This window comes from Chlamydotis macqueenii, chromosome 7, assembly GCF_036417535.1.
Source record: "Chlamydotis macqueenii isolate bChlMac1 chromosome 7, bChlMac1.mat, whole genome shotgun sequence".
Classification (NCBI taxonomy): Eukaryota; Metazoa; Chordata; class Aves; order Otidiformes; family Otididae; genus Chlamydotis; species Chlamydotis macqueenii.
In genome coordinates this window covers 33858489-33880632 of record NC_141562.1, presented here as the reverse complement: position 1 = coordinate 33880632, position 22144 = coordinate 33858489, and the positions used below count along the sequence as shown (strand labels likewise).

At 43.4% G+C, this 22144-nt stretch overlaps 1 protein-coding gene across 1 annotated transcript; it reads left to right on the top strand.

The window, feature by feature from the left end:
- The first annotated feature begins 1116 nt into the window (after positions 1–1116).
- Positions 1117–21905, top strand: RGS10 (regulator of G protein signaling 10). Its single transcript, XM_086752509.1, has 5 exons — positions 1117–1221; positions 6839–6957; positions 8455–8541; positions 14913–15056; positions 18583–21905. Exons 1-5 carry the CDS (start codon positions 1173–1175, stop codon positions 18727–18729), a joined length of 546 nt encoding a protein of 181 aa, XP_086608635.1. The 5' UTR covers positions 1117–1172; the 3' UTR covers positions 18730–21905.
- The last annotated feature ends 239 nt before the right edge of the window (positions 21906–22144 follow it).

Genomic DNA, 22144 nt, shown 5'->3' with positions numbered 1-22144 from the left:
TGAAGGCAGAAGTCCAGTGGTGAGCAGGCCAAATCACTTCAGCTGGAAGGTATTGTACTGCTCTTTATTCTGGAAGCACAGATGCAGTTTATTCTTGTGTTCAGTGTTCTGGTGTCACCAATTCCCGGGAATTAAATTTTGGCCTTGCGCGCATAAGTGGAAAATATCCATACATTTCAGTGAGGCGGGGAGCCCGCCCACGTTCCCCCTGTGAGCAGCGCTAGCTGTAAATGCATCACTGTGTGTCTGGGGTGGGATTTGGCTTAGGTGGAAATGAAACAAGTGTTGACTTGTCTGCTAGTGGAGACTTCTGTTACTTTTTAGGTATTGATGCTATTTCCAGTGGGATATAAGCACTCCCATTGCATCCCACTACTGTTGTCCTGTGCTTCCTGAGATGATTGTTGATGGCTCACAATTTTGTCAGAATTTTGGAATTCGGATTTCTATTAAATATTTTGGTGAAAATGAAAATACCTTTGTTAATATTCTAATTGTGCTTTTCCTGTTCAGAAATAATTGTTCTTCCGTATCTTGGAAGAGCAAAAGAGTTACCCCAGCACAAGAAACTCGGCACTGCTGTTTTGGTAAGGAAGCACACAAACTCGTAACGGTGGAAGTGTTTTTTTTTTTTTCTTGCACCTGCTCAGCAACGACTTAATGGTGCCCGCTGGTGGAACGCGCGGTGCCCGGGAGCGCGGTGAAGGGGGCGGGCTGGGGAGTAGGAGCTTGGGTCTGGGAGCAGAGAGGAGATGGCCGGGGGCGAACTGAAACAGCGGTGGGGAAGCGGGGAAGGCTGGAGGTGGCACGGCCGGGGGCCCGCCGCGAAGGGGCAGGGTGCCGCTCTCCAGCGCTGGGGGGAGAGGGAAGACCCACCACTGCCACGTTGCATTTGGCGGTCCGAGTGCCTCACGGCAGCCTGGAAATGCCGCCGCTCCCGCCAGCCCGGGCTCGGGGCGCTGACAGCACCGGGCCCTCTCCGCCCTGCCGGCCTCCGCGGCGGGCGCTGCCTTCCCCCTCACGGCCGTTTGGCGGGAGGCGGCGGGCAGGGCGCGGCGGCGGGGGCTGGAGGGGCGGGGGGCGGGACGGGGCGGCTCCCCGGAGGGGAGCGGGGAAGGCGCTGCCGCCCCCTCCGGCTCCGGGCAGCGCGGGCTCGCGTGGCCGCCCCCGAAATGTTCAACCGGGCCGTGAGCAGGCTCAGCAGGAAGCGCCCGCCGTCAGGTAAGGGGATGGCCGCGGCCCCCCCCACCTCCACGCGTGTCTCCCACCCGCCTGAGGAAGCGGCAGCGGAAGGGCTGCGCTTCTCTTTCCACCGAGCGCCGGAGAAGGGAAGCGCGGCCGAGCCCCCTCCCGCCGGCGGCGGGGGGTGGTGGTGGGGAGGCGGGAGCGGGTCTCCCGCCCTTTCGTTGGCCCGGGGCCGCGGGGGTGTCACGCAGCCTGGGGGGAGCCGAGGGAGCCCTCGGTGCCCGGGTCCGTTACCCGGGCAGGACAGGGCGAGGCGGCCGTGCCGGCTGGGGTGGGCTGGGTTCGCGGACCCTGCGTGGGGAAGGAGCGCGGCCCTTCCCGCCCCGGCGGCGGCAGGGAGGAGGGGGCTGGATTCTGCCCGGGCTTGCGCCTCATCAGCCGGGTTTTAACTGCGACCCGCTGCCCTGTCGCTGTTACTGGTAGGGAGGGGACGGCCCGGCACATCAGAGCGTGGTCGTTCGAGCTCTACACCGACTTTTGAAGAGTTCGCCTTTGGGGGGAGCGGGAGTTTCCGAGGGGCGCAGTGAACGCCGGGGTGCGCGGTTCCCTCCGCCGACGGGCGCGTAGGGCGCTGGTGCCGTTACCGCATGGCCGGTGCCGGGCGCCTGTGGATTCACCGCTCTGTCCGGTACACATCACTGCCAAAACGGCGGGGCTAAAAGTTACACACTCAGAATCCGATAAAATAATACTACAGTTCATAACGTGCTGTAGGAAGCTACAATCTAAGAGAAGCCAAGTGTGCTGTTTGTCTCGAGTGGGGTTTTTTTTTGTGGTTTTTTTTAAAGGCTGTGTGTCTGGTGAACACTTCCAGAGATGCTACAAAAGCAGAACGTCCCTTTAGTTTCCTTCCTTATAGTTAAAAGTGGAATCCAGTAGCCATCTGTTGTCGGAGGCAGTCAAAAGAGGATGTTGAGGCTTGCGCTTTGAACAACCAAAGCGTGCGAAGGTCTGAAATTCGGCTGCTGCTAGGAAAAAAATTGTTGTACGGGGATTCATCCAGTGGCGCTTGGATACATGGAAAGTAAGGGAGTTTTCCCTTTTCAGCTGCCTACTTAGGAAGTTTCCCACTGTTTCATAACCTCGGATTTACTAATTCCAGGCTGGTGATTGTTGCTGGATAGGCGTTCTGGTGACCGTAGCAAAAGGCAAGGTATTGAGAGTACTTTTGAAGTCATAATACAGGTTCGTGGCTCGCAGCTTTGTGAAACAGGCAGGGGAAAAAGGTGAAAATGCAGGTTGTATGATCAGAAGTTCTTCAGGAAGAAATTGAAAAGGCTTTTCTTAGTGTTGTATATTAATGTTTAAATACAGAATAAGGCATATGTTATTTGTATGGTGCTTTTGTCATATGTACTCTGTGTGTGCCGGTTGCCTTTTCTTACGGAGTTTGCCAGAGGCGTGTGTGGGGAAGAGGCGGTTAGAATCGGCGTTTAGGTAAGGGGTGCGTGCAGTCTGGTTCTGTGAAGCCTGTGAGCCTGTGCCGTTTGATATGGAGCCACGCAGGCCCCGCTATCAACGCTTTGAGAATGACGACAGCTTGGGAAACCGCTGTAGCACGTAGCCCTTCTGGAAGGCAGATGGATTAGCATGTCTAGCTGCATTAGCTGTGCTTGAATCTCTAAAAGTTTGATGGGTTTCCACTTTTTTTTTGTGGTTGCCAAAAGCAAGGGCCAGAACTGTGAGTTTTGACCTACGAAGTTGTGTATTTTGATGTTATTGACACTTTCTGTGGTTTCAGTCCAAGTTCCTGTTTGGAAAATGCATTCCTGATATTGCACTTCAGCTGATAATTACACTGTTATTAGCGCTGCACTTACCGTTACATCTGTTGCTTACAAAGAGCCTTTACGCGCAGTCTGATGCAGTGGTACTGTTGTGTGACAGGGGAAAGCAGCTTCTATAAGATGCTTCTCCAAAATAATGCTCCAGCTAACGTAACTGCCTGTTTGCTGGCTTAGCGTAGAGTTCTCCTCTAAAATAACGGTGCTTTTAAAATAAGCACCTAATCAGTTACTGCGTTTGTGGAAGCAGCTGGCTGCCGCGCAGCGCGCAAGCGGTTGCGTTACGGCTGTGCACCCACTGGAAAAGTTTGCTTCAGCGGAGACGCTGCAACTGTGCTCCGCTGTGCGTGCGTTGTTGGCTTGCTCTGCCTCTTGGTTTCTAACCCCTCCAGAAGATAGCAAGCGCTCTCCCATGACAGTAAGAAATGCAGTTAGCATACTTATAATCTGTTGTACGTTCTGTGTGCTACTTCTACGGAAATATTGAAGTGCCGGTTTGTAATACCCTTTTTGACACACAAAATTATCTCCCATTTTTCAGTAACAGCAAATTTCTGCCTTCCTGATTTAAATGATTGTACTACAGTATACATTTTAGTTGTTAAACATTGACATCAAGCTATTTCCAAGTGTATACTACGTAACTTTGTCACCAGATTATTTTAACAGGAGAAAGTTATCTTCATAAATAGCAAACAGAGAAATTGGGTTTCAGGAGGGTCATTCATGCAATTACATTTATTGCAGTATTGCCTTCTACAATAAATTGTTTCAGACTTTCATTAAATTGTACTTCAGTGGAAATATCATTTTTAAGGTAATTTAGTAACGTGTTACGGGATATGGATTTGGAGATTAGCCTCTTGAGTCGTTTGTGGGGAAAACCTCTTCCCTGTGTTTGAAACTCTTAAAAATCACGCATCAAATCTGCTAAAATGAAACTAGAAAGTGGAGTGGGAAGTTATGGTCCTAATTGGTGTTGTCACTTCTATTAGAAAAAATGTTTGTGATGGCATATTTAATGGGATATAATACAAATACTCAGTAGCATTAATACCCTTATAAAATTTCAGGCTGTTCCTACTGTCGTGTATCACGTGCAGCCTATTTACATTTGCGCTGAAGGGGAATGTTTTATGGGGGTTGCAGAGGAACGATGAATGTGGGGATTAATGGTACTCAGCTCAGAGGGAAAGAGCTTGATCGAGAGATATTAGGAGCTGGTTAAGTGAGGAAACAAGCTAGGTAACAGAGTCCTGTACGGTGAGGCTCAGCGGAATGGACGTTAGGAAGGAGTTGTGTAGGTCCTTCCTTCAAAACCCAAATTTGCTCTAAGGCTGGAGGAGGAGGTGGAGAGAAGGGGAGCAGGGTCATAGGAAAGAGCAGGGTTTGGAGGGGGTGAAGAAGAGTTGGGGGAGTGTAAATGGGATGGAGTTGGGTTGTGCTGGGTAGGCTGGAAGTGAGAGGAAGCTGAGGAGAATGGTGATCAGGACAGAAAGAAAATGAGAGATCAGTGAAAGCAGCCAAGGGAAAGCAGATCAATGTATCCAGGGTACACAGAAGCACTCGTTCTGGCCTTTGTCTACTTACTAGAAATATTTTTTTTTTAGGTTTTCATGGCACTAGATCTGCCCTGTATTGCGTTGGCTCATTGAAATACGTGCTTTTCAAAATAATCATTAAAGTCCACTTAAAAATTGTCTGGAAAAGAAATACTAGAAATAAAATCTCACTCCTGTGTGTTGTGTGCTAAATCATATATTAAATAAGGGAATGGCCTGGTTCTTCAGGCCGCTAGCAGCTGTACACACACAGCTGCTGTCCTGCTCGCAGGTGAGAGTGACCATAACAACAGAGTCAGGCTCCTCTGAGGGAGTTGTGTTCTGCTCCAGTGTACTTGGCTATTCCCACTTAAATCTCACAGATTTTACTGAGATTAGATGCCCAGATGCTTTGAGTCAAGTTCCTAAAATAAATTTTGCAAGTGATAATCAAGAACCGCATCCTTTTGCATGAAAGGAGGGGAAACTGAGGCACAGTTACCTCGCTGTGCTCTTGTGTCGCATATGAAGTCTGCAGGAGTGGTTTGGAGACAGCCCTCAGGTTCTGACTCTTGACCTGTAACCCGCAGACTGTGTGTTTCTTACCGAGCTGTAGGCACAGTTGCTGCTGTGGAGACCAGTCTGTCACAGTCCTGACCCAGATCGGTTATGATCTCGGATCCTGGAAGGTTTTGCGCAGGCGTAGAGTCACGCGTTCGTGGTGTGAGAAGTGTCGGGCTGGTGCTGTAACTGCGCCGTAGAGTGAGAGCAGGACAGGCAAAGGGGGGGCAGGATTTCCACATGAACAATGTAGCCTGCAGTGACTATTTGCTCGATCATTTTAGATGCGTTCCTTTCTTTTATGTCTGTATTTACTTGGGGCACGAGTGTAGATCTCTCGGTGTCAGGCAATGGATATGGAATCCACCGCTTCAGAAAGTTTACCTTTTTTTCAGCTTTGTAAATTCTCCTGTGTAAAAAAATCCACTGCTATCAAGGGAGGAGATGTTCATTCATTTAAAACAGTGGTCCGTCTCACTGTTAGAAAAACAAACAGACTCTATAGGTGTCTACCAACCAAAACTCAGAAGGCTTTGCTGTCGTGCCGGTTTTTTGTAGGGTTTATCATTCTAGCTGCCAGCTGAAAAGAGCATCTGATAGTATAGCTCTGATAATTTTTTGAGATACTTGCTGAGGTTTAGTTTCATGGTGGAGGAAGGGTTTTGTAACAGAGCTTAAGCAGAAGTTACCGAGATCCTTTTTTAAATAAGTTGGTAGGGAGAAGCGAAGGGATGTAAAAATAAATAGAAGCTGTTCCGATTGCTGTCGGAGTGCTGTGCACTTTTCCAGCCTGTAGTGACCTGAAGTGAAGCTCTTCACCTGACTTCTCGTGGCCTGTGCTCCCGCTGTCTTCCCTGGGTATTTCAAGTGAGAGGAAAGGAGGCCAAGCTCCTTATGTCTGGTTTAGAGTTTTTCAGATCAGCGGTAACATTCCTGGAGTCTTCCCAAGCAATAGCTTTTCTGATGGGAAGCCAGCAAATTATTTTTTTGGGCATCACCAGCCTTGGATGTAACGTGCTTGTCCCTGGGCTAGAAAAATTCAGAAGTGTATGCCATCTCTCCTATCTGTGAGAAGGCTGGCTGGCAGATAAGATATGGGCACAGTCCAGTACACCTTGTAAAAAGAGAATTTTAGTGGACTTGAAAACAAACACACAAACAGAAAATCACCCAAGTACCACTTGCCTGATAGCAGGTGGAAGGAGGCTTCTCTGCCCGCTATCTTTCCTCCCGTTAGACTGGGTTAACATATTGGACTTGTTCTCCTGCTAAACAAAGCATTCTTTTTCTTTCTCTTTGCCTTTTCCCAACCTCTAGTGATGATTATTTTCTTAAAAATAAATTTCTTGTCTGTGACTGCCCAGGATTTGCTTCATAGAAGCCAATGTGGTTGACAGTGCCAGAACAAAAGACGAACGGTCCTTTCACTATGCAGGCTGCAGTCATTGTGTTCCACATGCAAAAAGTGAGCTGTAAAACAGTGACAGTGCCTGTTTACATGCTCATGAATTATCTAAGTGCAAGGCATTTTTGCCTCCTTAGAGGCAAAGCAGAATTCAAATATGTGTGTGTTTATTTTCAATTTTATGGTGTTTCCTCTAAAGAGAGCAGCTCTAATACAAGAGTGCAGAGGGCAATGGGGGAAAAATGCACTTGACATTAATTGCTTCTAACGAAGATGGCTTTTTTTTTTTTGTTTTTTTCCAGAGATAAATGACAGCGAGGGTCACCCAAGCAGCAGCCACCAGACCTTGAAAGGAACCTCAAAATGGGCTACATCACTGGAGAACCTCCTCGAAGATCCAGAAGGAGTGAAACGATTTAGGGTTGCTATATTAACTATGGATATTTATATAAATCGAAATTAGGACTTGAAGTTGAATGAGTCTCAGAATAAATGGTGCAGCTGTGCAAGTGCTGCAAGCACACAGGCATGCATCTTTCTAGATAGGTTCCCTGAGCAGAGGTGGCAAAGTTGGAGCTGTGGCATTTGCTGAGCTTCTCAGGCGGTGCCTTATGCCCGCTACCGCTGCGGCTTGCTCTCGTGAGGCGCACAGAAGACTTTTGGTTATGTCTTTCTAATCTGATCTATCAGCTGTTGCAAGGATTAACAGGTTACTGTTGGATAAACTACAGTCCTTGAGCCACTGATCTCTCTTGCCAAGCATTATTTATCTCTGAGGACTGATCCCGTGCTCTTTACTCTCAGACGTTGTCCTTAAGCAGAGAGTTACCACTAGCAGCTCTGAGGCTGGTATCTCTGTGTGGCTCTTATTTGGTGTTGCAGCAGCTGTACTGAAAAAAATTCCCTTTGAATTTACTACAAAGGATGGGCTTGTGCAGCTCAGCTCAACATGCAGGCTTGAGGCTTAATTAGGTGGGGGTCATGAGTTGGTTTTTCAAGGCCTTCTTGCCATAGTAGCTGTAGGAATAGGAGCTACCTACTTGAGTATGGTTTTCCCATACCAAGCACTGATAAAATGCACTGGGATAAAATGATTTCCTGCCAGACTGGTTTGAAGAGTGATCTAAACCAGAATTACAAATGGCTGTGATTTAGAATTCTTAAAAAAAAAAAAAACAAAACCAAACCAAAACATAATCTTGGTGCTATTTGATTCTTGACATTACTTAATCACTATTTTCTAACACTTGAAAGAGAAAACTGATGATCTCAGAGCTGTAAATATTTCAGTCATTATTTTTTATGAAGAAATTTAATATACATTTTTTTTGCATTTTAAAACATGCCTTGCTTTTGGAGGAATGTGCTTTGTTTAGACACTGTCTAGATAACTCAAATACATCTTCTGCTTTAGTTTACTTAAGTGAATTTATTGCCACTGATGGTCATTTTTAGAAACACTTTTATTTGTAGAGGTTTTGCTCATTAAAAAATCAGAAAGATACTAGATGAGAATCTCAAGTGATCTGTGGCTCTCATTAAAACAGTTTGTTATACTCACCTGCTAATGAATTTCTATATTTTTGGATTTCCCTTTGAGTAGTGACTGTGAAATTGCTCGAGTTATTTAAAGGAAACTGAAGAAACTCATCTTGTTCGTTACTGATATGCTCCGATATTAAACATAGCTCATCATTCTCTGGGAATGTGCTTTTAAAGTGCAGAATCTGTGATTGTTCATTTGTGTCCTGGTAGCGTGCGGATGCGCTGACGCGGTGGTTCTGTTCCAGGGTGTTATGTAAACTCATTCCGTGGTAAAGCTAGCTGTAGGCAGCTTCTCGTTTCAATAGCTATAGCAGGAAGAGAGAGAAACAATTGAGAAATTGGATCCTGACGTTTGTTTGTTTGTTTTCCCTAGGAATTTTTAAAGAAAGAATTCAGTGAAGAAAACGTTTTGTTCTGGCTAGCATGTGAAGAATTTAAGAAAACACAGGGAAAAAAGCAGGTATGTTTCCTAGATCAATTTTACTTGTCAACAAAATTTCCGTAGCAGAGCTGGAGCTAGAAGGTCTCTGTTGTATAACATGCTTCATATGGGTGCAAATAAATATATTTGAAGGAATTGCACTGAAATCACGGTGGAGGAATTGTTTGGAAACAAAGCTGCTTCTATTTCAAATCAAAACAAAATGCTGAAATTGTCACGTTTCCCATGCTTTGAAAGCTCTGAACTTCTTGTTGTTGCTTGGGAACAGCAAAAGGTTTCATTCAGTGATTTTGCATCATCTTACTTGAAAACATAAAGACATTTCATTCGGGATTTTTTTTTAAAGCATAGCGGCTATTACATGAAAATATACAGCATTATAATATTTTCGTGGAACATAAAGATAACAAACAGTGCAAACAAAATGTTTTACAATAGCAAAATGAAAAGTTTTCGCATGTCAGATTACAAGTTATAAAACAAAAGAAATTGAGGGTCCATTTAGACTCTTTTGTTTACATATTTATTCAAATTGATATATACTTGCAGAGCATTTTCATGAAAGCTGTCTTTTTCTAGAAAATATTCTATTAGAAATTTTTCAACCAACCACCTCCAGTAAATTTTTTTCCACCGTTTGGATCTGGATCTACATTTAGATCCACCAGGAACACAAGATCCACTTTCACATTTAAGCTTTGAAGCGTATAGAATCAGGCCTAAAATATTTACCGTGTTTTGTTTTCTTGTTTCTGAAAAAAAAATTGAGATTTTTTTTTTTTTTTCTCTTAGAAATTCCAAATTTATTTGATCTTTGCAATGAGGATTCTGTGAGCATGAAATGAAGTAATTTCAAAACTCAAACTGAGCATGACTGTCCATTAGAGTCAGGCTCCTAAATCATAGAATCATAGAATGGTTTGGGTTGGAAGGGACCTTCAAAGGCCATCCAGTCCAACCCCCCTGCAAGGAGCAGGGACATCTCCAACCAGATCAGGTTGCTCAGAGCCCCGTCCAACCTGGCCTTGAACGTTTCCAGGGATGGGGCATCCACCACCTCTCTGGCAACCTGCTCCCATGAACCCTCTTTTTGAAATCCCACCTTTATGCTTTTCAAGCGTGCAGCTCTTGTTGCCAAAGGAAGCGTTTTAGAAGGCAGCAAGTGCAAATGTACAGCCTATTTTGCGCTCTTCTGGCCACAGTAGATGGAGTACCATGAGGAGGTGCCACTTAAACCTGCTTCAAATGGGATTGTATGTGTTTTGCGTGATGTCAGAAACAATCAGGGAATGGAATCGGGTGGGGGAGCTGGGCTGCTAGGGACATTATAAAGTGCAGGGTAGGAGAGCTGCATCTAGACTGCAGGATTCGTCTGTTAAGGTCAGTCAAATATTGTCAGCGGAAACTGTTTCCCAGCAGCAACAACAACAACAAAAAAAATCCTTGGATTTACAACAAAACATATTTGAGAGGGGAATCTACTTTCTGTAAATATTCTCTATTTTACACTGAAAAAGCATTCCCCTCAAAACAGCTTGCTTGTTTTAGTTGTGAGTATTTTTTTGGTATTGATAAATCCAATAAAAATACAAAAATAATAATTTTTGCAAGAAGAGGAAAATGTTCAGTTTGACTGCACTGTAAAGTTTAGCACTATTTCAGCTTGGTGGGTTTAGTTGCTTCCCTCCCTCATTAAGGTCCGTGCGTGCAGATAGCCCGATGAGTTGTTCTTTTCTGAGGACTGTTTTTCCGTAAGATGTAAGGAAGAAAGAGAAAAAAGTGAATGGGATGGGGTAAAAGAGGGAACTGCTTGTACTATAGATGCTACTATGATGGCAGCAGTCTCAGTAGCTGGAGCGAGGCCAGGAGTCCTCCATGAGGGATCTTCCAGCTGCAGCCTGCGTGGGTGGCACTGGAAGCCACCTTCTGTCTGGGCGAGTGCGGTACCGTCAGTCCTGCTGACCTGGCTCTCCTTCAGCACAAGCTGCAGATCTCATTGTTGTCAGTTCGTGACATTCCGTTTCCTCTCTTTTGTCCCCAAATGTCCATACAGCATCTTGGCTGCTATGTCTGATACGCTGGGCTGTGGATCCAGGTGTTCTTGATCTCCCTACTCCGTTAAAAACATTTGCTTTCTGAACTGGTGAAGCAGAGGCCAGCATACCAGTCCACAACCAGATAGGAAGAACCCTTTGCTTTGTACAAAGCAGATATTTTTTTCTTTGTACGTTGTACATTGTTCTTGCCCGGAGCTGTGTAGCCTTTTCTTGATACCCCTTGGACAGGTACCAAACTGCCTTTTAAAATGGAAATAGAAGTGGGAAATCCTTCTGTAAGGTCCGAGTTTTGCAATGGGATAATCGTCGTATTTTCCCTTGCTAAATAATTTCTGTCCTTTCAACTATTGTACAGGAAATGGTAAAGTGATGTATGGAGATAATAGCTTAGTGAAATCTTGAATGAATTGCCAAATGAACACGCAGAGAATTAACTAGGTTCCATTTAGCTTAATTATTCAGTACCAGTCATTACACAGTATGGTCAGCCTGGAGTCTGGTACTGCCAAAGACGTTATAGCTGGCTGGAATAAACGTGCTTCAGAATGACGCAGACTTACAGTAAGTTTTTATAGCTACTGCTTATGGATGGCTTTGTTTAGATAACTTACAAAGCTAGAAAAAGCACTAAAAATAGAAATCTTTCCAGCGTTTATGGTAGTGTGAAGCATGAAATTGTCTTCTGAAAGTGACTCTTGCAGAAATCCGTTTCTATCTATCTAATGTGAGCAAAGCATTCTAAACCCAACTTTTTACTTGTTTTAGAACCTGCTTCTCATTAAAACTGGTTTACCACAGAAACTAGCTCGTAGACACTTAGACTTTTTGTCAGATGAAACTGATTTCAATTTAACCCAAACTGAATGGGATTTTTTTTCCCTATTTTTAAAGTATAGGATAAACTTTTCATTACTTGACACGAGAGTGTTAGCGTGGGGTTTTTCTTGGTCAGTTTAAACTCGCACAAAGGTCACCACGTGGATTGAGTATCCGTTGTGCCTAGTGTCACTGTCATCCCTTCTGTGTCAGCCTGGAGCGGTGTTGGGTTTTGTAGAGGCTGGTACACCGTCAGGGTGGTTAGCTCAGTAAATGTCCTGTCCCTCCCTTGTGTCCTTTCTGCTCTTCGCAGGTATATGCAGGCTCACTCTGCTTCTGCTTTCTATTATTTGTAAACTAACTGTATTATTGGCATTCTAAAAAAAATATCCTGAGCCTTTCCTCGAGGCTTATTAAATTTGGTTCAGTCGTTACTCTAACCACAGTCACATGGGCTCTGCCTAGAAGCCGACTTATATCAAGCCAACACAGACGGATCTTGCAAGATGCTATGCAGATACGTCTTCTCTGTCCCCTTCCTCTTGACTGTGAGCCAGTACGCAGCCAGGATTGCTAGGTCACGGGACCAGAGGGAGTGCTGGCAAGAAGAAGCCGGGCTCTTGACTGTTTTGTTGGCTCTAGACTAGTGGTGGGAATGCTTAGTCAGGAGAAGGCAGAAATGGAGTTCAGACTAGACCGCCCCACAAGTTTGTGTTTGTTTTCCTGTTTGGGTGACCTAATAGGAAACGCATGCATATTTCAGGGAGCAGGGGAGACTTTAAGCATCTGCAGAGCTAGGCAGCAGGCAGACTACGTTACTGGCCTAGGCACATTTTAGATGGACTGGATTCAGCCTGTCTTCTTGCAACATCGAAGCACAGACTCCTCCCCTCCGCTCAAGAAACATCTCTGTAGATTTAAAAAAAGGATATTCTTTCTTTATCACTCCTTTAAAATTGAAGTTAAAATAGAAAGGTAATTTTTAGCAAAGTTTGAGGAAGGAATTGTGGCTCGCTTGTAGCAGTGAGCTCTGCTGCCATCCATATGGTCCTCATCTTAGGACACGTGTAATTATTGAAATGGGAGTTGTGGAAATAAGTGAATGAAATTTGAGTTTAAATATTTTATTGGAGTTAGTCATATGCCGTTGCGTTTGTGACTGTTAATGAAGTAAACAACATGTCCGTTGTGCTACTTCCCAAGGTTTAAATGTTTCTTCTCTTGCAGTTGAGCTTTAAAAATAAATTACAGGTTGTAAAAAATGCTTCAAACAACAGGGAATCTTTCCTGCTGAAACCCACCAAAATACCCATGTCAAGAAGTTTTGTAGAGAGGGATTTCAGAACAAAGTATACCTATTCAGGAGTTTCTTCTGCCGCTTCCCATGTGGAATGTGGCAGCAGTTAAGCGGGACTGGGTAATGCTGCGCAGCTGCTAACTGCTGGAGCCTGTTCTGATGAGCATCTGGGACTCCCATTCACCTCATTTGGGAACCACACATGCTTGAGAGCTGAATTTGACCTTAGGAAAGGAAGTGGGAAAGAATATTGTATCCACTTGAAATAGTGAGGGGGATTTCTGTAGACAGAACTTTGTACTCCAAATGAGAATTTGGCACGGATGCTGGGGCGAGCACGCAGATGTAAGTGAAAAGTGCCAGAAATCTTTAATAACCACCTGTGAACAAGATCCCAGTTTAAGTGTTGTTTAAATTCCAGTGTAGAGTCCCCCATGCTGAGGCATTAGTTTCGGGCTGACACAGAACAAAGAATGCCACCCACTGAATGGGGAACGTTGCTGTCTCCTCTGCCTGGACCTGGCTCTCCCTGGATGTCATTTGGGGGATGTGTAAACATACTGGCAGCTTTAACTGTTACTTCCTTTAAAAAATATATATATTGTAGCTAAACTGATGCTCTACTACTGAAGCATACATGTAGCATGAGTTGTTCCATGTACAGCAGAACACGTAACATTTAGCTGTGCATTTCCATATTTCCCCGTTACAGTAAAGGTGGGTCCCCACGTCTCTCCAATGACCTCTCCCTACGACAGCTCTTTCACTTTCTTTCTTTGTCATTCTTCCCCACAAAAATCCAGAGATCCTCCTGATTTCACCAGCCTCCCACACAATCCTCTTGTTCCCCTCCATGTTCTTTAAACTTCCTCACTGTACTTCTAGTTTCGTGTTTCCCCTCAAGCCTTTCTCTAGGCAGACCTGATGCGCCTGACACATGATGTTTTACCCACCAAATGAGTAATCTATTTTAAAAAGGAATACTCCTGGAAAACGTGTCTCCCCTTCAGCAGCGAGAGAGTTAACTCTTTAGGCCTTGTGAATTGTCAAACACGTGTAGCTTTTCTTCTAATTATCCCCAAATGTTGATTCTCAGCTGTTAGACATGAAAGAAGTTCCGTGACTCCTTCGTGGGCAAGAGTTTAAATGCTTCCTTCTTCAAGCCCACTTCCCATCAAAGACACAGCCCTTTCGTTGGCACTGGTCTGGAGACGTGGTTGCTCGTTAGATGTGCAGTAGGAAATGCTGGCGTGTTCCTGTAGCTCGTGGTCGTACAGAGCCTGCTGCTGCGCAGGCCTTGTTTGCAGCGTGCAGGATTCAGGTTGCAGCAGGGAAGCTTGCCTCCTGCCTGGCTTGGCTCTCTTTTTTTTTTTTTTTCCCCTCCTGGCTTTGTCTGATCTGACCTACTGGTCAAGGGGGAGCTTGCATTGAATTTCATAGGATTATGGCTGCTTGTTTACTGCTTTGAGGCTTAAAGAAGCTAGGTTGGGTCAAAATCTTATCACTGTTACTGATTTATCAATAGAAGACCACTGAAACAGGGTTGCTGAAATTAGGGCAAACACTAACAAACAGCTTTAGGCAAGTCACATCTACCCTTGTTTATCAGCTTTCAGAGGCTCTTGAGAGTCTTATCTTTACCATTAGCCACGAAAATAGTTGCTGAAGGTTTTAATCATGTAGTCAGTTTGGCACGTGAGCTGCCTTGAGGCAGTAGTTATGAGAAAGCACGTAGTACCACAAGGTTGTCTGGCGTGGGTTATACCCTGGCTTTGCTTAGTTTTGGCTTGCACGAAGAGTAAGTTTCCACAGTGTTTTTTCCTCTCTGCTGGTTATCTGTTAGTAAAAATAGTCTTCTAGATAGTGAAGACAAGGGCCTAGTTGATGATGCTGAGCAGTTTTACACTGGATTCTCAGATTCAAGCATCACAACCTGCTGTTTAACCTAAGTGCCGAATACCGGTAGCTTCCGCTAACGTCGGTGCAGGAGCTGGCCTGCAGAGATGGTTTTCCTCCGGTACAAATGAATATACACAAATAAGCTAAGGTATGTGTATTTGTTTTGTTACTTGTTTTCTTTTTAAGTTCAAACTGTGTCTGGGTTGTTTGGGATGTGAACCTCAAGAAGTAAGTGACCCAGAGCAGTCTCCAACAAAACACTGACAAATGAGGATATTCCCACAGCAAATAATTCTTTAAATAAATATGTTCTTTTGCAGATGCAAGAAAAAGCTAAAGAAATTTACATGACTTTCCTGTCCAGTAAAGCTTCCTCCCAAGTCAATGTTGAAGGGCAGTCTCGTTTGAATGAGACCATTTTGGAGACACCTCACCCTCTCATGTTCCAGAAGCTCCAGGACCAGGTAAAGTTATTTTCTTCAAGGACACAATTTCTTTAGTTTTTGTCTGCTTTTAATGGGCTCTGTTTTCTAAGGAAAGTTGGGATTGTGCCTACTGCTCCCTGTGGCACGGATTGAACAGGTAGGCATGGAGCTGGGTTCCTTCCGTACTGGGGATGTTCAAGCAGCTGCTCTGAGCGTGGATGCATCGTACCCCAGGTTCTTGGCCCCATCTCACTACAGCCAATTAGTTAAGAGACTTAACGCAACCGTGCTAATTCCAGTTCAGGACTTTCCTGGAAAACTGGATGTAGTTTTCTCCTGGGTTCCTCTGCTGGTAGCTTGAGAGTCCCCCAGCTGACTAACTGTGCCTACGTTTTCCTGTGTGTGCACTTGCGCTGAGTCATTGCTGGTGTTTGTTTCGGTGGTTGCCACTGGTTTCCTTGAGAGTGCAAGATTCTTCACTTTGCTTTGTTTTCATATTTGCATTGATAAGAATATAATGCAATTTCCTGAAAAGCCTCCTTTTCTGTAACACACAAAACTTAAAAGAGGAGTTGGGACCTGCTTTGCCTTTTCCTGTAGATCTTGGGAGGTCTGGTAGAAATTAGATGACATTTTGCAGGCGTGCTTTTTGGTGGTAAATTTTATTGATTTTTAGCTTATTTTAAAGCGTAAGTTACGCAGTGAGTCATTCTTATCTGCAGCTTTCCAGCACTTGCAGTGTGTACTACTTTTGATTTCTATACCATCCTCAGGGCCACCTGTATTTTCCATTTGGCTCTTTTATTTTGTGGAGAAACAGCACACTGATTTAAAAACCCATTTCACATCAGGTACTGAATACATTAGTTGGGCACTGGCTGGGTCAGTTGAAGTGGTCTGAGGAGCAAAGGCTCTGCTGCCTCTCAAGCAGGTTCCAAGTCATTAGCAGTGGAAAAGTCCGAAACTCAATTTCCATGTGAAGAAGCAAAGTTTTTTATGGAAGAACTTCTGACTTGAGGGAGGGGAAAGAAAATGTTTTGGTAAATCTAAGCACAGCAGTTCAGGGTGGGGGATTATGAGAGCGAAACTGGAGAGACGACCGGAGTTAAAATGTTTTGCAGTTTTACAAACGAGCACGCACACGAACAGCCAAGGGTTAGTAATGCCTGGAGACATGCTAGACCAGCGGTAGAGGAATCACACTAATATGGGAAGAAAGTCTGTGAACTTTTAAAACCCAATGCAGAGCATTTATGGGTTGTTGCAGGTTTCCACTGCTTGAAGTTTCTGTTTATTGCTGTTAGATAATAGTTCAGGAAGAGTTATGGTCTTCTCTAGCTTTCAATCCTTATAAAGTTATGAAGCGTGGTATAATTTGTTCTCTTAAGAACAGTGTTAACTACTGCTGGCACTGTGTGTCTGAAGTAGAAAAAGGCAAAGCCTGAAAGCCCCGGTCTGGTCTCCAGCATTACTGGTGACTGGCACTTCAGTTCTCCAGAGACTCCTGATGTCAATGGGGCTACTCGTGGGGTGCGGTTTTGTGCTCCTGTGGCGGCCTTAAACAAATAGCTTGGAGGCAGTTGTTGGTGCTGAATGAAGTGGTGTTAGAGTGGTTCGTACAAATCTGTAGATTTCAAAATACCTACAGGGTAAATGTTTGGGTGAGAGGAGGGGAGGGAAAATGAGAATTCTGCTTTTGCACATGGTTAGAAAATCCGTCTGTTCTGTGCGTTTGGCTGACCAGACTCCAGAAGATTTTGATCTTACAGTGCTCTTTCTCTCTGGGAGATGCTTTCAATGATACCAAGAACAAGAAGGGTCTAAGTTGTTAACACTAACTTATGACGTTTTAACAGGCGATGTCTTCCTTACAATTCTTTTTTCCCCTTGAGCTCGTTGGATAAATTTAATTATATTGCAGTTAGCCAGCACCAGGAGGTATAATTTGACTTTGCTTAACTGCATTGATATGGGTCTACATCAAGAGAGTGTTTGGGGATTTTTAGTTTTCCAATATATAGCTTATAGAGCAAGATTTCCACTGTTTTAAACACAATCTTAAATATTTAAATATGTAGATAAACAGTGGTTAGTAAAATGCTTCGTGTAATTTATTTGCAAGGGGGATATTTCAGCAAATGCACAAACAAGAACAGTCAAGTTTTGTGTGTTTGCCTTTTGTCTGTCCAGGTTCCTTGAGGATGTGAAATGAAAAAGCAGTTTGAGAGTATTGTTTTTTTCCTCCTAACAAACAGTTGTGTTACCCAGTTGTACTGTGAGTTAGAAATGAGGCTCATAAAGGTAAAGCTCCAGTTACCCACACATGGATAAACCACACATGCAGGTCAGAATCTGGGAATTCCTCTTGGAAGTTGAGTTACTCCTGAGTACCATGAAATGTAGTCAGTCATGAGGCGTGACTCAGAGAGGCTCCGCCACTGAAATAATAGGCAGAGGGGGGTGTAGGCTTTGGTTTTGTCTTAATTATAGTCTTCAGGTTTACTTTTTTCCTTCCTCTCTGTTTCAAGACCAAGCAAAATATAATCCTGACCTTGACACCTGAACAGATTCCAGTTTTTTTTTTTTTTTTGGTCTGAAATGGGTATAAATAGAAGAGAAAGCAGTCGTGTTGAGGGACAAGCCTAAACTCCAGCCCTGGGAGAGAAAAGCTGAACTTGATGCTGACTTTGTGCTTCCATGCTGGCTGTGTGCTAGCTGTGGGGATAAGGACAGGTCTCGGGCTAGTAAAAAGCCTGATGGCACAAGTTTAATTCATCACCAATTTTAAACTACACTTTAACTGGCAAATTACATCTGTACCAGATCAGCTTTTTGTGGCAGGTACCTGCAACTTAGCTGATCTGGTCTGAGACCAGTCTTGGCATTTGGTTATGCAGTATTCTAAAAGGATAGGAGGATTGGTGTAAATTTAAGAAACGTTGGTTAAACCAGTTGTTTCAGTCTACATTCAATTTGCAGTTTCAGTATTTATGTAAACTATTTAGAGGCTTTTCTTAATTAACCAATGCTCTGCCTGTGTAATGAGCTATTCTGTAATCTCCAAGAGCAACTGCAGTCAGAAAGGTGCGTAAAAGGTACCTCTTTTTCTTCAGCTGTCCTTCATCCCTCTGAATACCTTCCAGCTGCCCTGCCAGAAGGACACCCTCGCTAGGTTTTACTCCTGGTGTCTCTGCAGAGCTAAGGCTGCTGTGGGAGGGGACCAGGTAATCTGGCTTGTCCACACGTGCGGTTGTGGGATCGTCAGCTGTGAAATCCTACCTAGTGACCGTGGCATGTGACCTCCCGCTTTTCAGTACTAGGTTTTCAAAGTTGGCTGTTGTGAAAACCATGATCCAATTCTTAAACTAATACAGACTTTATTGCAAAACAGTGACCATGGAACGTACAATATTATTTGCTTGAAGTGTGTTTTGATGTCATGCTTTTTAGTAATGCTTTAGTACTAACAGAACCAAAATACATTTGAATTCATATACTGTCTTTCTCATTTCAAATCTAGTTTTACTCAGGTTATTGTTTTTGTGTTTTTCCCCCTCCTTACCAGATATTCAATCTCATGAAATACGACAGCTACAGCCGCTTCTTAAAGTCAGACATATTCCTAAACCATAAGAAGTCCGAGGAGCAAGAGGAGAATTCACCAGAGGCTCAAACTGCAGCTAAAAGAGCATCAAGAATTTACAACACATGATACAGTGAATCTCTTCAGGAGAGGCAATACAATAACTAAATTACACTCAGGAACAGTCTAGGTTTATAGCAATTGTATTTAGGGCTTGAGAAGCTCAGAACATTTTTAGAAGATACTTACCTTCTTAATTGCTTGAACGACTAATTGTTTTTGCATGGTAGCTAATAACCAAGCACCCATGGAAAGACTGTTTCCTTGCTAAAAGGCTGAAGTATTCCTCCATAGCATGAATTGCATTCCATAGTTAACAAGTTAAAATGCTTTCAATTTTCATACGTTCTTTTGTGAGGCATCATGATGACGATAAGTGGGAGACAGGGTGGTTGCTTTTTTATTTTTGCCTTGTAATTTTTAATTGTGACCGGTTTTTATGTCCTGAATTGCTGGGGGAAAGCTATTGAGGAATATGTTTCACATTACTTTGTGGATAAGTCATTAATAGCAAACTTAATCATGAAGGGACAGCATCTTTCAGGGTTAAGCCCAATCCAATCCCTTCCTGTGTACCTTTGTTCTTTCAAGATGATATCTGTTTTGCTTTGTCTTTGTTGTTGAATCAAGGCACTTCTCTAGTCATTATTTTAATTCCTGTATTTCTTAAATTTCCCCCATTTTTTTTTTTTTGCAGTAGACAATCACCTTCTTCAGAGGATGGAATGACTCATATTCCCTTGGGAGCAAAAGCTCTAAGATAGAGAGAATCTCTGAAGAACTCCTCACAGCCATTAGGAAACCTGACAGTTAGTATCCCACACTGATTTCAGCAAAGCTTGACTGGGGCATGTCCTACATGTCGGCATAACATCAGTGTCAGATGCCAGTATTGGGAAGGATCTGGTCTCTCCTAGGTATCCTGAGCAGTCATGCTTTGTGCACCAAGAGTATTTTGGCCAAGGAACAACCAACAAAGTCTAGCTTTGTTTTACTAAATTCTTTCTACTAAAATCACCTTGCCTTATTTTGTTTGCCCCAGGGAAGTATTTCAGGGTTCCCTAATCGTAACTTTTTATAGCTGCAATGGAACAGGGGGTTGACGCTGTGGCTTGCCCATTCACATGTCAAGCTGGAGAGGAAGGGGAATTTACTTCTGCCCAGAGCAAAGATGAAATGTCAGAATGATGAAGGAAGATGCTCCCAATGAACCTTTCATAACGTGCTGGGACTATGTCAGAGCTGAAAAGCACATTTTGGCCTACAATTTTTCATGTGTTCATGTATTTTTGAATTAATTCTCTGCAACATTACTAAGTTGCGTTGTGAGTTGGGAAAGCGTATTAGCTATGTGCTCTATTTACAGGCTTTGCAGCTTCTGCTGTTTCACATTCTCTCATTATTTACTCTTTCAGTTTTACATTGCTTTTCTTGCACTTTTGTTTGTGTGCTGGCTAATCTACATGCACAGTTAGCTTTTGATCGTTTTGTAGTTCTTTTTTGTCAGGAAGGCCAGATATCTTTTTATACATTACTGTCTCTGTCAATGTTTTAAAACTAAGTCGAGGTTGTAATTTTTGAGGATGCAAACTCACTTGGTACTTGATTATTTCTTTAACTCTGAGCCACTCTTGCAGGTAATGTGTAAAGACAATTGTTTCCATGGGCTCTTCCCTAGTTAGATGTAAGAGCAGGAATGGGAGTTCTTATTCTTCCCTGGAGCTAAATGGCCTGTTCATTTTTAGGGAATTAAAGAAGAGGTCAGTGCTTCCATATGCATGTTCTAAGATGCAGTTCTTATGCACTGAGTTCATTTTCCTTTTATGCTCTCGAAAGATTTAATGGTGAATTAATAATCTTGCTTCAGGCACTTTCAGTGGTATTTGACCTCATGCTTAAGTTGTATTTCAGTTTCGCTGAATAGGAATGAAGTAAGCACGTGCATGAATCCTTTTGTTAGGATGCGGCTTAGGAAATGGGACCATCCAGTTCTGGACTTGCCAACTGTTTGTAATCTCAGGATTACCTCTTTGGAAAATTCACTGTAATAACAAACCCTTAATGCCTGCCGCAGCAGGGGATAGAACTTCTGATACCGTTGAAGTCTTTGGGAGTGAGCAGCTTAAACACATTTAGGAGCTGAGATTTGTCTTTTCCCAGTAGTTGCAGCAGAAGTCTTAGTGATACAGAAAAATGCGGGGTGAGGACCTTAATGGGAAAAACGCAGAATGAGCTCTTACCACATTCATCACATGGATGCACAGTAGATTCATTTTTAATCATATTGATTTTAAAAATGCATGAGTAAGGGAGAAGAGTCTTTGACTATCATGTTTTAAAATAATAATAATAATAAAATAAAACCAGAAGCTGTATGAACAATGGTAGGGCATTAAAGAGAGAAAATGCTCGTTTGTAGCTGCTTATAAACAAGATTTGCCTTGGCAATATGCTCCCTGTCAGGTACTGTATTGTTTGCTGAGAGCAAGTGCCCCGCAGGAGTAGACACAAAGGTGCTCTACATTACTACCAACCAAAAGCTGCTCGAATGGAAATGTGTTCCTTAGCAGCATCTCAATGCCTGTGATGTTTATTTCCATACCTATGACGTTTCTGAGATAACATACCCAAATCCACACAGTTCTTAACCTCTGAATTGCTCTTTTGCCTCATCAGTAAAAAGTCGTTGTCCCATTGGCTGTCTTATTTGTCATGTTTGGTTTTGGTTTGTTTTTTAGAAGAAATCCAGCAACTAGATTTGCAAGGTGCAGAAACCCAAGTGTTTTCCCTATCCATTAGATAATTTGTATTTTCCAGTAAAAGAGCAATCAAAGTAAAACCATGCAAGCAGATGTGTGTAATTGCAGCATGTATATATGTGGAGAAGGTTATTTTGCTTCTGTTGATATCATCATTGATCTAACTTTGTGAAATACAGGATGTTTTCTCTATGTGGCATAGAACAAATTGCACAGACAGAAAAAGGACTGAGTTTCCCTGTAAGTAAATCCTGCATTCCAGGAACAACTGTAAGCATTGCATCAAACCTCAGGCTGTAAGTGGGTACTCAGAGTTGCTTTATGTAGAGATTGAAGATGGGATCTACTCCTTTTCATAGAACTTACACTGAAGGTATGAGCACAAAAAGCAAGCAAGAGAAGTTTCTTGCCTGATTGCATGCCTTAATCTCTACTCTATTGTGTGTTTCTCAGCTAAAAATTAAAATATTCTATAAATACGCTAAATCCCTGTGCTGACAGTTGTTTTATGTTTGGAACACAGTTTGGGCCAAGATGACTTCATATCCCAGAGTTATCCCATTTTCTGCTTTCAGTCCCTGTTAACACAGTTGCTTATGTTCTGTCATAGTATGTTTTTCTCTTGGAAGAAAGGAAGATGGGATGACACAGTGGGTTTGACTTCTGAGTGAGCAGTTGTCTGAACACGTTGCGGAAAGTCACTTGAACAGCAGAAGATGCTTCGT